Raw genomic sequence first — 18,669 nt, 5'->3', positions numbered from 1 at the left:
CCAAAAAAGAAATACAGATGGCCAACAGACACATGAAAAGATGCTCCACATCGCTAATTATCAGAGAAATGCAAATTAAAACTACAATGAGGTATCACCTCACACCAGTAAGGATGGCTGCCATCCAAAAGACAAACAACAACAAATGTTGGCGAGGCTGTGGAGAAAGGGGAACCCTCCTACACTGCTGGTGGGAATGTAAACTTGTTCAACCATTGTGGAAAGCAGTATGGAGGTACATCAAAATGCTCAAAACAGACATACCATTTGACCCAGGAATTCCACTCCTAGGAATTTACCCTAAGAATGCAGCAATCAAGTATGAGAAAGATCAGTGCACCCCTATGTTTATCGCAGCACTATTTACAATAGCCAAGAATTGGAAGCAACCTAAATGTCCATCGATAGATGAATGGATAAAGAAGATGTGGTACATATACACAATGGAATACTACTCAGCCATAAGAAAAGGGCAAATCCAACCATTTGCAGCAACATGGATGGAGCTGGAGGGTATTTTGCTCAGTGAAACAAGCCAAGCAGAGAAAGAGAAATACCAAATGATTTCACTCATCTGTGGAATATAAGAACAAAGGAAAAACTGAAGGAACAAAACAGCAGCAGAATCACAGAACTCAAGAATGGACTAACAGGTACCAAAGGGAAAGGGACTGGGGAGGATGGGTGGGTAGGGAGGGATAAGGGGGGGAGAAGTAGGGGGTATTAAGATTAGCATCCATAGCGGGGTGGGAGAAAGGGGAGGGCTGTACAACACAGAGAAGACAAGTAGTGATTCTACAACAGGTTGCTACGCTGATGGACAGTGACTGTAAAGGAGTATATAGGGGGGACCTGGTATAGGGGAGAGCCTAGTAAACAAAGTATTCGTCATGTAAGTGTAGATTAATGATTAAAAAAAAAAAAAATGCAGTTCCTATGTGGTGACCTCTAATGAGTTCTACACAATGATATAAAGGACATATAAAAGTGTAGGCAAAGGGTCTGTTTGTGTTTATACAGAGGATCAAAGCCTAATTTGGCTACCCCGAAAATGAACTAAGATACGATATGAAAGAGAACTTCCAACATCAGCACTCTCGGGAAGACTCATGCCAGAAGATGATCATCAAAAAACCCCAACAAAGATCCACGCACTGCTACAGCTGTAGATGCACTCATCCCACCACCTCCTGGACTTGCCATGGGAATGAAGGAGATATCTAAGCTGGCCTGTGCATACAGTAAAACAACAAATTTGACTGGATCTATACTGTTGGAACTCAACCAAGAATTAGGAGAAGTGCAAATTGTAGCGCTCCAAAATCTTACAACTACAGACTATTTACTGTTAAAAGAACATATGGGATGTGAACAGTGCCCAGGAATGGGTTGTTTTAATTTGTCTGATTTTTCTCAAACTATTCAAATTCAGTTAGATAATAACCATCATATCATTGATAAGTTTTCACAAATGCCTAGGGTGCCTAACTGGTTTTCTTGGTTTCACTGGAGATGGCTGGTAATTACAGGTATGCTTTGGTTATGTAACTATACTCCTATTATGTTAATGTGTGTGCGCAATTTAAGTAGTAGCTTAAAATCTATACATGCTGAAGTTACTCTACAAGAAGATATGTCAAAGAAATAATCAATCTTCCCATGTTTTCTCCCGCCTGCTACTTCTATAGCTTTTCTTCTTCCTTCCTAATTACAACGAATTCTTAAATAGAATTCGTGCCTCATATCAAATTTACCGAGTATCATAACTCCTCCAAGTGGTAAAGATACCTCAAGACAAATGCTGGGCATAGAAGCTACAGGGCATAAATATGCAAAGAAATAAAAAGCTAACCATTTCAAACAATAAGGCTTCTCTCTCACTTACCAACTTAACATTTCCCTGTATGGCCCCGGAAGATGACTGGTTAGCCAGAGACGGGTAAGATTCCTCAAGGGAGGAACAACCTAAGACAGGCACAGTCGCAGGGGGGTCATCAGGTGAGAAATTGGGGATCAACAGAGGTGAGGCTTAGAACCTCACCCTCCCTGTTCTGAGAGAAATCTTCTGCATATGTGGATGTTTTATTGCCCTTGTCTAGCTTGGATTAACACATAGTCTACAGGCACACACCTGATCATCTACATTTGCTCTCTTACAACACTAAACTATGTTTTCTACCTTTATGTTGTATCTACCTACCACTTCAGCATTTTATTAAAAATAATAAAGAGAGAAATGTGGTATCCACATATAAATCAAGTATAAAAATCAAATGTGTATTCATATTTGAACTGACTGTTTATAGTTCATAATGCATGAGCAAAACCAAAAGTTTCTGTGATGACTGCCCTTGTACTGTTCACCATGTAACTTATTCACTATGTAAGAATTTGTTCTCCATGTAAGAACTTGTTCGTTATGCTTCAGAAGATTGGAGACTGACGAAAACTAGGCTTGGGGTGGATTAATGATTGTGCATTGAGCATTGACTCCCCTATACAGAATTTTATTGTTGTTAACAACCATTTGATCAATAAATATGAGAGATGCCCTAACAACAACAACCAAAAAAAAGTACACACTTCCAATTGTAAAATAAATAAGTAACCGGGATGTAATGTATAGCATAAGGAATATAGTCAAAATATTGTAACAACTTGGTATGGTGATAGCTGGTACCTAGAATTATCATGTATATAAATGTTGAATCACTGTGTTGTACACCTGAAACTAATGTAATGTAATACTGTGTGTCAACTACCCTTCAATAAAAAATAATTATCTAAAAAAAAAAAAAAAAAAAAAGAGTGAAAGGAACCCTGAGATCAAACGTTTGGGAACAACTGTCCTAGGTTAACACCACAATGTATCCACACTCTTACGTACACACCAAGTAAAGGGAGGATGCAGGCCTCGTGGGCAGAAAATGGGTCAACTAAGATTAAAAATGCTCTGGGACAATCCACATTCATATACTCCGGTGTTGAGTACTTCAGCCCCCCAGCCTCAATTAAGAAGCTAGCACTGGGGAGGAAGAAAGTCCGTTTGGTAAGACAAGCATGTGCACACTGACCCTCAGCACGTGACTGGGGTCTTGTGCAGTGTACACATAGGAATGTGTTTATTAGCCCTTGCACCTCAGTGCTCTCTCAAAGCCCGTTAACTATGAGCAAAATGCTGTCTACTATTTGCTATGTTTGTTCTAAGCCTAAAAGAGATTCTAGAATGAGTCTGACTCAACAAGACAGGGTGTAGAAGGCTGCACCCCTCACCCCAGGACATGCACAAGACTCCAGCTTAGGAAAACCATCTCACTTCTGCCAACCTAGAGAGAAACCGGATAAAAACTGTGAAACTCTTCCTATGAATGCATTAGGCCCTGTGACCTGCCTCTCTAAACTCCATTTAACTGCTTGTCCTCAAGTAGAGAAATGCAGCCCCTTTAAAGTTCTCCCTAAGCAGTCTCCCTTCATATACAAAATGCAAATGAGTCTGTTAAGTGGAGAGAATCAAATATGAACACAAAGAAACCCCTTATTTATATTAAAAAGACTTGTAATGATTTTGTGTTTTATATGTCTTAAGTGGAGAAACATGCTAGGAAGACCTATCCACAATTCAGAAATATTTCTAAATGACCTGTAACTTCATTTCCTGTAGTGCTCGACCACCTAAGCATTCCTAAGGAACTCCACTTAGCTGGGGCGTCGTTCCTTCTCTATCACTGAGGGTGAAGAAGAGCTGTGTCCAGCAGTTTTCAAACACTAGTCACATCAGATCACCCTGGGGCTTGTGAACATGCACATCCTTGGTCCTTGGCCAGAAATTCTTCCACAGCAGCAGGTCAGGGACGGTGGCCTTAGGAATATGTGTTTTCCACAAGGTCTCCAGGGATCCTGCAGGTGAGCCCTGTGTGGTACTGTGAGCACACCATAGATCTTCCGAGTGGCCTGCCCTACTCTCTTCAGAGCCCAGCTGACTTGATCTCGGGCAAGACCTCTGGTCTCCTCAGCTTTGTTAACTGGCCGCAGCTGCTGCAGGCCGGAGGTCTCTTGAGGCCCCCACAGGGCCACCCGCAAGGCTTTTAAGTCTATGGTGGCTCTGAACAGTTCGCTAGCAAGTTTCTTTTGCTTCTTTCACGAGGAGCATGGAGAATTTTGCAGCTTTAGGGAGTGGCATTGGCAAACCAGCAATCTGACCTTGACCTTCTGACTCCCTGGATCTTGGTTTCCCCATTTGCAGAAGGAAGATAACCCTACATCTGAAAGGCCTCCAAGGCTTCTTTCCAGATGAGAACTGGGATCCTAAGATCTTCCCAGATTGCTGCACTTAGCTCTGAGCAGAATTTGAGATAAGAGATGGAAGAAAAAAACACACTTTGTATGATTCCTCACAATTTTAATGAAATAACTTGGTCACCAGTTGCTGACTGTCTGTCTTCCCCAGAGTATGTGTCCTTCCTGGGCTATGTGGAATGCACCAGGTGCTCAAGCATCTGTGGAATCCCCAAGTGGCTTGGCGCAGGAGGCAGATCAAGAAGAGAGGGCTCTTCTGTGTGTAGATTATTTTGAGTTAACACGGGGTTGAGCCTAGGGACTGTTGGGTATGGCTCCTACTGTCTCTGTGTGCATTTCTGCTAGATTATGAGATCAGAGACATCAAGTTGGTAGCTTAAAATTAGCCAAGGTTTTACACCATGGAAATCTGTAAATGCTCTCATCAGGACTTCTTTTGAGGGTTTGGGGGAGCTGGCTGTTAAACATTTGCCAAGACACTATTAACTGCCTAAAGGATGTTGGGAGATTTCAGACCTTTATGAAAAGAAATGAAGTTCACCCATTTTACTCCTTCATCACCCACATTGTTTGATCACTTTGAGGTTAAATAGCATGCTTAGAATGTTCAAATAAATATGCTATCGTGATGTGGTCTTGATAACATCAGAGACAACACTAAACACTTTGGAATAATGCATGTATCTGTAGGCATAAGAATTTATTAGACTCTTGAGCTGTGATTGTTCATGTGACCTCCATAAAGCAAGTTCCCAACTGGACAAACAGGTGTGTTATGTAACAAAACTGCCGCACAAACAAATGCTAGATACTTCTCTGACTTCAGCCAAAGATGAAACAGACAGTAGTGCCCTGCCATCAGCACCAATCTGTTGGTAATGAGCAGCCCCACCTATCACCCAAAGGACACAGCACTCAGCCCTTTGTGGCCAGGCCAAGTGAGACAAACTTCCAAGCAGGGAAAGAGAAAGGAAAACACTCTCCTCTGCTCTTCTACATTCAGTTGTTTAAATACTTTCAGCAGATCCTTCATTTTGGAAGCTTTTCTCCTTATCTTTGATGGATTTTAAAAAAGGAGAAAATTCTCTTTTATGACATTTAGATTATAGCTTCTTTTCTTCCAGATACCAGGCAGACTTCATATCTTTGGTTAAGGTATGTTAAGTGGAAGCAAAGTCAATACCACAACTCCCATGCTGGGGTCCTGACCCAAATACATCTTTGGATAAATGCTTTGCCTCTCACTGAAGCATGGGTATGCGTGCCTAAACCCATTTAGGTATCATTAATAGAGGCTCCTTAGGAGCCCAACAACAAATGCTACTTCTGGTCACCAAGAGTCATCAGACCTCTGCAGGGCACATAAGCCATGCCACCATTTTATTCACCTATAAATACAGATTAATGAAAAAGTAAGTAATTGATATAGGGGAGGATTAGGAGCAGTTCCTGTCTTTGCTCTCTGACTTAATGGTGTTCCTGTATTTTGGCACCTGTTCAAGTGTTAGTCTGGCCAAATCCCTCCTACTTTGGGAGAGGCTGGAGAGCTTCACCAGGTGGAAGCACTGATAGCTGGAAGGTGTCCAGGCTGGCATGTCAGGAAGAGGAGCAACTGAAGTGCTTGAAGATAGAGGGATAAAGGGGAACCAGAAGGGGGTCTCCAGCTAGTCACTCAGTGTCATGGCAGCCTTTAGTGCGGCCCTGACTAGATGCTTGGCAGTCCATATTGTCCACCAGGACAGAGAGCCAGAAAAGAGAGGAGAGAAGCTGTGATTACCTGAGGGCTGCACAAATGGATGTAGCTGGGACCAGGCTTACAAGGTGGGGCAGGTTCCTCAGCTAAGGCCTTGAGAATGATTTGCTAAGTATCCTCTGCTAAACCCCAGGAAAAGTTGTTTTCTCCTGCTGGGTGTGGTCAGCCAGGAGAAGGGGAAAGCTGTGTGGTTATGGAGTGGGCAGAGCCAAGGGAGAGAGAAGCTATGTGGTGTTCTAGAAAGAAGGGACATGACACAGAGACTAAGAAGACCTAAGTTCTTGAACTTTCTGCCACTGAGCAGCTTATTACCTGGGCAAGGCATACAACCTCTCTGGGTCTCATTCATCACTTCTAAACTGGAAATAATGTGTGCCCAATTTCATACAGGGTCGTGTGAAGTTGAAATTCAACAGAGCTATAGAATATGTCTCAAACTATATAACACTGCTCAACTACAAAGTCTAATTTCATACTCTTTGGAGGAAAAAACCTTGCAAAAAAGTTGATTACACCAGCAGCTAATTTCAGAAAGTAAAAACAAGAGGCAGGAAAACAAGAATCCATGAAAACCCACAGTATGTCCAACCAAAAAGATTTCTGTTCACTTGGCCAGGATATGGATGCCACTTTGTAAGAAAAACTGAAATGCTGATTGTTTTTGCTCAGCACTGCACACCTTTACGGGGCCCCGAGTCAGCCTGAGTGCAGACTGAATAGAAGTGTAGACTAAACAAGTGACTTGGCAAATGCCCTCTCTTGGTGGGAGGTGAGGGGGAAGCAATGGACAAAGTTTGAAGGGCCCTCCAAGCGAGGCCTCCCTGAACCTGAGAGAGCAGAGCCTGGCCAGCAGGGCACCCTGGGTCCAGCATACAGGTTCCCCAGGCCCAGTAGGAAGGGAAGGCTGGCCCTGGATAAACCCTAGAGAGATGCAGAGAAGTTACCCAGGAAATATACTGTGGGAAACACAGTTTTTAATCCTTCAAAGGTTTTTCGAAAGGCATCCAAAACAGAGGCCAGGCCAGGCCAGGCAAGGGAAAGAAATGGAGACAGGAGCCAGTGCTGGCAGGGAGGGGTGGCTGCTGCTGGCCTTTGGGGATGCCAAGGGTGAGGGTGGAGGTGATGTGAGGGCAGCCTGGCCCTGCCCGTGAACAAGAAAAGGCCAACTGTTGGCCATGCAAGCCACATGCCAGCTGAAGCAGTGGGCTCTGGGCAGGGGAGGCTGCCCGAGGGGTCCACAGCAAACAGCCCATCTCCCCAGGCCTGCGTGCCCATGGGCCTTTGCCTCCCTCGCCACGACAGTAATTACATCTGAGCAGCAGAAGGAAGAGGGTCAACCTGCTCGGGGAAGAATGAGAGGAATACTGAAGAGAAACTAAGAAAAACTAAGGAAATATGTTCCCTTCTCCTAAAGGGCAGAGAAACTGTCTGTGTTCACTGCCTTTCAACAGCCCACCCTATTTTTTCATTTCATTTCATGTGATAGGAACATAATATCATTTTTTTCTGTTACTCACCACATTAGCAAACACAGCTACTGCCAATTCACAAAACTGCTTCCTTTGGGGTCATTGGGCCAAATGGGCTCCAGCCCATGCCTTACACTTTGTCCCCATGGTATAACCATGCCCTGTCAGTGTCACCAGTCACCAGCCAGCATTTCCATAGGAACATGTAGGGACTCAAAGGGCCTTGGGGATCGAGAGACCTTGTTGCACAACGGAGCCACAGTGGGTTTACATCCCGCCAGTTAACTGCATGCCTGTGGTCACTGAGGGGACACAGAGCCATTTCCTAGGGCTGTGGTGTGGGTCATGTAAGATTGGGGTGCTAGTGCACTGTCTCATAGTCAACAACTCAGAAGACTTACTATTCTACCCTTGACAGGCCCTGTCCTAGGAGCTGGGGGGACAAACAATGGCAAACAGCCGATCCAGCCCCCAGAGGGTCACCACCTACAGGGGGATAGGCAGTAAAAAGGCGCTGCCATATAACTAAAGACAGTTGGGGAGGGAGGCTCCGGGGCGCAGGACCTGGTCACTGCTCAGTAAGCACACCAAGCTGTGTTACTTAGAGCAAGACCTCTGCGTTTCAATGGTCTCAACTCTAAACAGGGACAGAACAATACCTCCCTTATCACTGTGATGGTTAAAGAACACCATTTAAACAACTTTATACAACATTTGGCCCAAGGTAAAGTGTTAGCTTTAAATAATAATACTTGCAATAATGACTGAATGGTGTGTATAGGGTGGGGGGGGAGTACAGAGTGGGAGAGGAAGGCTTAGCAGAGGCTCTAATCCAGACTGAAGCTGGGAGAAGAGGTGATGGTCAGGGTTAGTTTCTCAGAGAGGACATCTGAGCTTAGAGAAACACCGATGAAATTAACCCTTACGATTTGCTGTGTAGCTAGATGTTAAAGCCTCGGTACTACCTGATCCAGCTGAGGCCTCATCCTACTGGGAAACCTCCTCCCTCCTGGCTGCTGCTCTCAAAGAATCAGGCCACTTGCAGGGCCTGAAGCACAGAAGGAGGTCTGGCGAGCCCCTGGTGGAGCAACAGCCAGGATGTACCTTCTGAAAGCAGGACTGCATGCTCTAAAAGCAGCAAGGCCCAGCTCCTGCCACACGGGGCCCCCAGAGTTCTCAGGGAGCCCCATCACCAGCAGAGATGGAGGCCCTAAGGGGATGCACCCTACCTCCACCCAAACCATTGCTACAGACCTGCCTTCTCTGAAAGCTCTTTTATACATCGCGATTACACCCTAATTCCACTTCTTCACTGTGGCAATTGCAAATGTATCCAAGACATTGTTTTCATCTCAGTGTTTTTAATACTGTTCAAGAGACAAGGTGCCACACTGTTTCTAAAATAAAATGGCCCAAGGCACACAAACTGCTTTGTACAATTTTTCTAATAAATCCTGTAAGTAGCAAAGACCAGGGAGTGGCTCCTATAATTAAACCAAACCACGGCTCTGACACTGATGTTGTCCGGGATGTTCCTTTGGTTTACTATATGGCCTCCTCTCAATATTGGGATTACGGACTGAACCACGGGCATGACCACAGCCTTCATGACTGTCACCTTCCATGCTGAGCAGAGTTAACAAGTTGTCCAGGAAAGAGAGAGATTTTTATACACTTGAAGAAGACATTTGTGATCACTCCAGGGCTTTATTAATTGAAAGTCTCACTAGTAAATTTTGATTGCTAAACCTAAAGGCAGATCTCTAATAACTTGAACAGTCTCTACAGATTTTTTGAGTGAAGCTTGCATTTCACATGCAATCCATTTCATGTCCAGTTGATTACAGACTTACCAAGGTCAATAAGAATTGCATGCTGCTGGGAGGTGAGCTGTTTTAGGAGTTCTTTGTATGGTGTGTCCTTTGGCTGCTGTTTACTGGGAAACTGACGTTTAAGGTGGTATTGCTCTGCTAGGAATTTCCAGATTTCACCCCGGTGATGACGAGGCACACCTTCAAAGGGGAGGGGGGTGGGCAGAAAACAGAGACAGAGGCTTTACACACAGACTTCAACTTAATAAGTTATGTTTCATTCCACTGATCCAAACTCGTTTCATTATGAATGAACAGCATAGGAATGAAAAGAAGGAGGCAAAATTTTGTCCTATTTGTTTCCTTCCTTCCTCCACACCTCCATTCTTCCCCTCTCCTTCCTGCCCCCTCCTGTTTTCCTTTCACCTTTCAAATAAATACTTTGGACTGTGTGAGACTCTGCAAGGGACAAACTGCTGTGTGACACAAGCCCCTATCTGGGTGCCGATTAATAATGTTCTAGGGAAAGACGCCTAAGCACATAAAACTACTATGCAAAATGCCTTCTCACAAAAGGGATATAAATAAAATGAAGGGATTTCGCATGAAGGAGATGGAGGTTTCACAGAATTCTTCACATGTGCCAAGACTTAAGGGGATGGGGTCAGTCAGAGAGGAAGGGAACTGTGTTTCAGTCACCTCGGGCATAAGGTGCATGTGGGCAGGGCACAAGTGTCAGGCTGGAGGGGTTTTACTTTGGTAGCTCAAGGGAATGGGAATGTTTCTGAGCTGGCGAGGGAATAGCCTACACAGGTGGAGCTTTAGGAATATGGATTAGACCTCTTCTTGGAGGGAGGGCTGGCGGCAGGGAGCAAGGATGGGTGGGAACTGCCTGCATAAACAGGCGGAGGCACACATTCAATGGAGATCTAAAATAGGAAAAATTATCTAAAGGACTCTACTTAATGTTTTAAATACAATTAATTTGAAAAGTGATTTAAAATGTTAAAATATTTAAAGTGATATAAAACTAAGAAAGATTCTCTTAAAGCCAGTGATGTCACTTAAGGCAAACCTCATTAGAAAAAGTGATGGTTTTGATTCAAAATTCTTTGGCTCATCATTCAGCAGTTGCAAGGCCCAAATGCAGAAAATGGGAGAAAAAAAGACTGCAAAACAAGACATGGAATCTTTCTCATCTCTGACAGGAGTTCTGAGAGGAAAAGGAACCTCTGAATGAGGGATTAATCTTCCTTTCCATTCAGAAAAAAGGTGTGACCACTCTATACTTCCCTGCCACCTGACAGCCTACCCATGAAGAGCATTTTTCCAGTTTCCCATTGGCCACCTTGGACAGAAGTTTCTGCTCTGGTGATATATCAACAGCAGCTAACATCTACAGCAATGTCACCAGTCACCGTCACCGTGCTAAGCACTTTATGTCATCTTCACAATCTGCCGGGGAAAATATGGTGACGACCCTCATGGTAAACATGAGGAAACAGAGGCCAATGACAGTAGATCCTCACCCTAGATCACCCAGCCAGCTACTGGCAGCAGAGACGGCCATTTCCTCCCAATGTCCTCCCTGTCATGACTGTTAGACAAGCTGCTACTCAGATGGGTACCGCAGAAGAAAAATCCATGTTCCTACCTGGCAATTAATAAAATAATCATTTGTGGATCTGAACCGGAGAGTAGTCAATTTCATTTATTACCAGATCCACAGGGAGCTATTTACTAACAAGCACTCAGCCATCTCTTAGAATAGTATAGTGATCTGGTTTTTCCCTTGCACATGACTTGCAAACAAATTCTAAAAAGTTAGCCTGTGGGAGAAATACAGGGCCACGCTCAACCGTGACCACATTCGACACCTCTGACGTTTTTCTCAGCATTGATCTGATGATACTACATAGTGGGTTGAATGATGACCTCCCAAAAAATGTGTTTACCTCCTAACCCCTGGAATCTGTGAATGTTAGCTTATTTGGAAAAGGGGAAAGGGGTTTTTATAGACATTATTCAGATCCTGAAATGAGATCATCACCCTGGATTACCTGCATGGGCCCTTTACCCAATGACAAATGTCCGTGCAAGTTACACACTAAGGGAGAGACAAGAGGAGTCTGCAATGTGGCCAAGGAGGCAGAGACCGGAGCAGGCCTAAGTCAGGGAGCACCTACAGCCACAGACGCTGGATGAGGCCCAGTGCGGCCCTGCTCACACCCTGACCCCAGACTTCTGGCCTCCAGAAGCAACAGAAAATTCTCCATTGTTTTAGCCATCCATTTGGTGATCATTTGTTATGGTGGCAGAAGGATACTAATACACCCTGATACCTGCCTTTTTTTATTATTCTATTCCTTCTCTCCCAACTATTTCTGCTCAGAGATATATCTTAGGGTATGTTTGTGTGTGTGTTAGGGTGTGTGTGCGTGTATGTGTGCAGATGCATGCACTTAATAATTCAAAATGTATTAGAAGTAATGTGGCCTAAAGCTAGCATGTTAAGTGATTTATAGCGGGGCTTTTTACAAAATATTGTTTTCAAACTGGGAAATTTTCCCAAGTTTTGAGATGACCAATTTCCTCTTTACTAAATCATTCCCATTATCTTATCAGACTTTTATTTTTTGGAGGAAAAGAAGAGTGGCTGTGTCACTAGACAAGATCACATATCCTAGTATTTAAGAGACAGCTTAGATTTTGTGATTCAAAAACAAAGCATTGTATAAATCAGAGCCTATATTTTTGCCAAGAATGACCTGGAACACCCTTCTCCATACTGTTTTTGCCCCCACTCCTAATCAAAGAAGGAAACCTGGCAGTGAATCTATCCAGGAGCTGCAGGCAGGGTTCTGGGTGGTCAGGACCCAGACCACATTTTCATTTTTGCTGACTTATAATTTATGCTATTAAAATGAAAAAAAAAAAAACTTCTGAAAATAGAAAAGGTGTAAAGAAGAAAGTGAAAAGCCACCTATAACTACAGTGAACATGCATAATTCACCATTTAAGTGGGAAGATTGTGAAAGTAAAGGGGAGTAAGTACTGGGATAAGCTGCAAACCAGGGCCATGCCAGGTAAACCAGATGTATGGTCATCCTATCTATTACTCAGGTATCTATAGACACATCACAGATGTTTTTCTACATAGACACAGAGATATACCACTGTACATGAGACCACGCTGTACTTTTTTAACAACTTATCTTAGACATATTTTACATAAGTAAATATACATCTACTGTGTCACTTTCAAGAAATATGACATGGGACCATCACATGGCTGGGTTTTTTTGGTTTTGTTTTTTGGCTAAACAATAAACATTCTTCCTACTGCAGTACATTTTTGACTGATTTCTAGAATAGGCATTTTATCCATGGCAATCCTGGGTTAAAGGTAAGCAGAGTATGCACCTGGCCCACCCACTCAGGTGGCCTCTTTACAATCCCATTCCTAAAAAGTACACTCCAGCCTCTAGAGTTCTACCTTGCTGTCTTTAGGGAAATCATTTAAACCCAAACTAAACTGTGAGTTGTTTAAAAGTCCATAGAATTATTCTTCTGTCTCCCAAACTGACACCCTAATCCTGCTACCCTGACCCAATTTTAACTTGGAAAGTTTATTAATCCCTTTATTTATTTCTGTCACATAGGGTCTTCAGATCATTAAGCGTAGAGGCCTCTTTACCTACACAGGGACTGTCTTCTCTTTCAAGGGCTCAGAAGTGACGTGGCCTCCACCTGAAAAGCCAGAGGCGTGGCTGATTTAATCTCATTTTTGTATTCTGAGCTACAAGATGGGCTGTGGTCATTTGTTTGGAGTCATTAAATCTCATGTGCTAAAACCAGCTGAATAACTGACAAAAACTCTTTTATAGTTTGAGAGAGAGTTCCTGCCACAGAAAGTGATGTGGCAATGTTGGGGGATATAATGAGGAAATTCTAAGCAGTCCCGGCTCACCTCAGTATACAAATAATTCCATCATCTATCCCAGAATTTACTACACAGGTTCCAGATGCCTAGAGTATTTCTGTTATAAATGCATAATGAAAAACCACTATATCCAGGAGCCGGGCTTCTCAGAAGCACCTTTGAAACAGCTGTCACAGGCCCACACTATGTACTTTTCACAGCAGCAGAGCCACCTGGCGACCAGCATGTCATCAACAGTGAAAAGGCAAAGAAAAGCCTTACTCTTTTCTTATCTTTTTTTTTTTCAAAACACCAATCTGGGACCATTTGGTGTAATGGTGAGCCTCCAGCAACCACTATAGGTGCAAAGAATGAAGAACTGGAAAAGAGCTCTGAGATCCTCTGCTTGGTCCACGCCTCCCATTCTAGCAGCCAGGAGGTGAGAGCCCAAGGTCACGCTAGGAGACGCTGGGCCAGTTAGTTTGGAACCGCAGTCCTCAGCACCTGCCACAGTTCTGGTCTCTGAGAGCAGCACTTAGAACCTAGCAGACGGGTGTGTGACCTCCTATGTAACCCTGGGCCTATTACTCAACTGCAGTAAGTCCAAGCTTCCTTCTCCACAGAAAGGGGAAAGTCTTAACTAGCAATAGCTACATATCACAATAAAATTTATGTCAAACTCAGATTAAGGTTAAATAATGCCTAATGGGCTATAATAGGAAGAAACTGCTTTGCTCCCTATATTCTCTTAGAGACAAATAATGCATGTTAGCTTCTCCCATTGAAAAGCTAATAAAGTCAGAAAGCCATCAGATTTATATATATTTGCAGTCCTTCTCCAATTCTTGGTTATTCACGACTAGACTGACCAGAGCTCAGTAAGATTAGAATTAGACTCAGAACGCAGCCAATCTTGCCAGCAGACCCTAATACACATTTTGAAAGAAATGGTTGTTTATTTCAACACTAATAACCACTTAAGTTGAGCTCTAAGACAGTGCTGTTCAAACTATCTGTGATGGACCAGTTCTTTTTTTTTTTTTCTTTTAAAATTTTCCAAATCCACAGCAGACTGATACTTCTATAAGATACAGTAAAAATGAATTCATAGAAAAATGAAATGAGAAAAAAACGGACAAAACACAAATTCACACTTTAAAAATTAGGATTACTCTGTCAAATTGCTGGAAACACTTCTAAATGCTTAGTCTCAAGTTCTATACTTATCTTGGGCCAATAGTAATTTGGACTGGCATGCAGTCAACAAGCCACATTAAAAAACAAAAACAAAAACTGCCCACTCTCCAGGGCTCTTCAGTATAACAGACACATGCTCATTTATTCTTCGCAACCACTGCCATCACCCGCATCTTACACATGTCACAAGTGGGGCTCAGAGAGTTTAAGTCATTTACCTAACATCACACTGCATATTAATAGGCCTGGATCAAAACCAGGGACCACCTGTTTAAAGACTATGCCTGACATTCTAAGCTGTCTCCTGAGAGTAAGAGAAGAAGCCTCAGAGAGAAGCCACACAAACAGTTTTCAGTTTACTATTTAACTCAGAGAGCATCATCGTATCATTACCCAGTTTGTAGGCAACTAAGCCCTTAGGTTTTTCTCTTTCTTATTCCTGTTTCCTGGACTTCTGGGCATTTCAATTAATTTAATTATAAGAAATCATGAAAAGGTGATGGGCATATCAATTAATCTGTTTCAAGATAGGGTAAAAATGTGATAAACAGCAGACAGATGACCACTAAATTGGACTTTAAAATTTTTTCATTCCATACTTCTCCCCAATCATCAATAAGCTGGATTGACTTCCAATAAAGCTTACCTTGACCAACAGCTGAATGCATTTTTTCCATGTCAAACTTAATTTTTGATCTTCCTGGAGTGCTAAGCATCTTTTCCCATACTGTAGTTACTTCTTTAAGACAAGGAGTGATTTCTTCATAATCCAGCTTTAGGCGTTTGTTCAACAAATCATTTTCGGAGGCTAGGACAGACCATTTACAGGCAGGTTAGTCAACAGTATGGGTACACGTCTTCTATTTCACAAGATGGCTGCTTACTCAGCATCACTATTGAGATGTTGAGCAGTTGTAGCCAGCTTAACAGGTCTAAATTTAAGTCACTGGGTCCCGCCTCACCCCATTTTCCTTATCTTGGAAAAAGCTAAACACCTAGGGGGTACTCGTGATTTCTCTTACTCCTTCACCACAGTGGGTCTTTTTGGCCCTACTGCTAAGATATATCCCATACCTGCCAACTCTACGCATCTCCACAGCTACCCTATTAAACCATACACATCTCAGGGGCAGGAGCGATGTGTTACAATGCCAGTGCCTGGCGTAGTTACAGCTCAAATTCTTTTCATCTAAACTAAGGGAAGGTCTCAGGGTAGTTCCTTCTTATTTAGAGTAAAGCTCCTGCAGGCAGCTTCTGCCATTAGTCCTATTTCTGCTTCCTAGAGCTGAACAGAATAAATCTACCCTTTTCATTTGACATCTCCTCAAATATATGAGGGTAACTATTATTTCCCACCAATCTTATCAGCTGAAAGCTGCATTAAGAATTATACCTAAATTACCAAACTGAGGGCAGGGGGTGGGGATAAAGGAAATTACTAACAATTCTAAGAAGGATTAATTTGACCACTCACTCCTACCTAAAACCACTAAATCCTATGTAGACACAGTGGTAATTCTGTCAGCCCCCAAATCCACTCCACATCACATCTCAGTTCTGGAGTGTGAGTTTATTAGGAAAGCATGCAGGATAAAGCGCTAAGTATAAGCCAATACACAAACCTCTGCAGAGCTGATAAACTCATCTTCTTTATGATGATAAACAAATACTTCCTCATGTCTTAAGTACTTTATATTTAGTAACATTATAATCTTAATGACACTCTGAGGCACAGAGGCTGAGAAGCTCCGCCCAGGTCCCAGAGCAGGAGGCAGAGGGGGCCTGGGACCCTCACCCTTCTGCACTGCCCAGCTTGCTGTTATTCATCATACATTTTTTTTCTTGGACTAGGTATGTATCAGTTATTTGATGGAATCCAGTGGAGCCATTTCGGCCTATGGTTTTCTTTGTATGCAAGAGTTTCAATACAAATTTGATCTCTTTAACAGCCACAGTGCCATTGATATCTTCTTTTTCTTATTTCAGTTTTGGTAAATGGCATCTTTCAAATTTCACCTAAGTTATTAAGTTTATTGGCACAAAGTCTTAGTCCTACAATACTGGTAAGTTAGAGCACACATCTCAATAAGTCTGCAGCCCTTGCAAATACATACACTCTCCCAACCTGCAACCCTCATTTTATTCACTAAGCATCAGGCTGAACAGGTTCATTATTTTGCCCAGGGCCACAAGAATAGGAAGTACTGGAGGCAGGACTGAAGCCCACAGGCTTAACCACTACACTTCTAAACCCCAGTTCCTATTATTTTTAAAATGGAAATTACAGCTACTTCATGAGTTGCTCTTTCTGAAGATTAAATGAGATGAAACTAAGCTTCTACAAAATGTCTGCTAGCACTCCACAAATTATCGAAAATATAAAGACAAATAATATAAGGTACAAAATGTTGCTTTACAAACTGTTGATAACATGAAATAAAATATTTTCTTTTTCTGCATTGGAAATGAGCGAATACTAACTCAGTTCATCTGGCTAATGCCACCCGTACTGTAAGACCTTATTCATCTGATGCTCGGGTTCTGTACTTAAGTGACTTAATCACCACCTTCAAGCACAAATGCATCAAAAGATGGCACTGAAAGGGGCTCCACAGATTCCCTTATCCAGCCTCTCACTTCATGGACCCAGAAACTGAAATTCAAAGCAAGCAAGGGACTTGACCACGGTCAGTCACTATCTGGGGCACAGCTAAGTGACTCCAGGCCTAATGCTGCCTCTCTCATCTTTTGTGATTTTTCATATACCATCTTTCTTCTTTTCCTTCTTCCTTTTTCAAGGTCTTACTAAACAATTTTCTACGTCTGTGGAGTTCACATTTTTTATGAACTAATAGCCCTGTATTAGGCTGCTTAGAGTCAACTCTAGATTTGAGGAGAGGGGGCTATGAGAAAACACAGTAGCTGTCCTTAGAGTTGCGTTAACTTGTGGCAAATCGGGTTCAGGCCTAGCCTTGCTGGACAGTGACTGCAAGCAGGCCTGGACATTTCTCTGCAGTGAACTCGCCGAGTGAGCACGTCTGGCTGTACTAAAGAGCCCAGCAAACAATATGAGGAACCTGCTCTGAAATCAACAGTACAGAAATAGCTGGGTGAAAGATTCAGCTGAAAAGGCTTAATCCACATATTTTGCTTTGGCCCAGGTCATATCCTGCTGTTTCAGTATCCTGACAGCACTGCCGCCTAACTAGAATCAGTGGCCTCCCAAATGCCTCATCAGCCAAGGCAGATTGTGCAACCCTGGGACAAATGTCAAGGCTCTAAAGGGGAGGCCGTTAGATACAAGACCAAACTATTTAAAATATTAAAAAAACAAGGCTCTACAAACCCACGTTTGTGAGTTTCTCGGAGTAGGGGAAATCAGTACTACATGAGATCAAACGTAACCTTGTACAAGAGTCATCTGAAACACTTAACTATCATTTAATTTGGACTTCGGACTATAAAATTCATGTCTAACTTAGGCCCACTGCAAAGGGTGGGCTGTGGCCACCCATCCCTGATTCTGCTCCATTAGCAACCGTCTGCACAGATAAATCACTCTTCAACTGCCACCATCTCTTGAAACTTAAACAGTAAAGGCTAGGAGGCTGGGACCCTCAGTAATTAAATGATCCCCAAACTTACAGAGATTTTAGAAAAATTGCACTCAATATGTGCTTTACAACCAACATGTAGTATTTGTTTAACAAAAGAAAAATCTTTCTAAAGTATCTCCAACTACAATTCAATTACAATTCTAAACTAATGTTATCACACCATTATGCAAATGTAACATCTAAAACATTTTAATCTTAAACATGAAATGCTGAATTCTATGAGTCACTTCAACAAGCAATAGTGTGCTGACCAAAAAAATCAAAAAAGGTTGTATTTTGCCCTTCTGTCCTGCATTAGGGTGCTAAACTCTTCACTTATAATGGGAGAAAATGGCCTTGCCAAGGGGCACAGTGGAGGACTGCTGGCTTGGGAAAGAGGTGATGCATTTTAGTCCCAACAGCACTGAAACATAGCTGTTTAATTTGGGGGGAAATTATAATTCAGCTTCCGATTGTCTACAAGGGGGTAAGACAGATTTAGATGACATGGTCTGACTCTTTCTCAGATCCAATGCTCTGGAATAGTAATAAATATTTGAATCATATATTCAAAAGCCAGGAAATAGGCTTAGCCATAAGAACTACATCCTCATGTATGTTCCTC

The 18,669-nt window shown here is 42.6% G+C and overlaps 1 protein-coding gene across 10 annotated transcripts in view; it reads right to left on the bottom strand.

Moving 5' to 3' along the window:
• Positions 1-18,669, bottom strand: part of TBC1D1 (TBC1 domain family member 1) — a 221,079-nt gene that overhangs the window by 31,627 nt on the left and 170,783 nt on the right. For all 10 annotated transcript variants that reach the window (XM_057502149.1, XM_036908455.2, XM_036908458.2 and 7 more), the window contains 2 exons: positions 15,095-15,256; positions 9,372-9,530 (listed from right to left, as the gene is read on the bottom strand). In XM_057502149.1, the coding sequence (XP_057358132.1) occupies positions 9,372-9,530; positions 15,095-15,256 (321 nt within the window). The remainder of the gene's footprint in view (positions 1-9,371; positions 9,531-15,094; positions 15,257-18,669) is intronic.

This window comes from Manis pentadactyla, chromosome 5, assembly GCF_030020395.1.
Source record: "Manis pentadactyla isolate mManPen7 chromosome 5, mManPen7.hap1, whole genome shotgun sequence".
NCBI lineage: Eukaryota > Metazoa > Chordata > Mammalia > Pholidota > Manidae > Manis > Manis pentadactyla.
The sequence above is the reverse complement of the archived record's forward strand: the minus strand, read 5'-3'. Positions and strand labels throughout refer to the sequence as shown.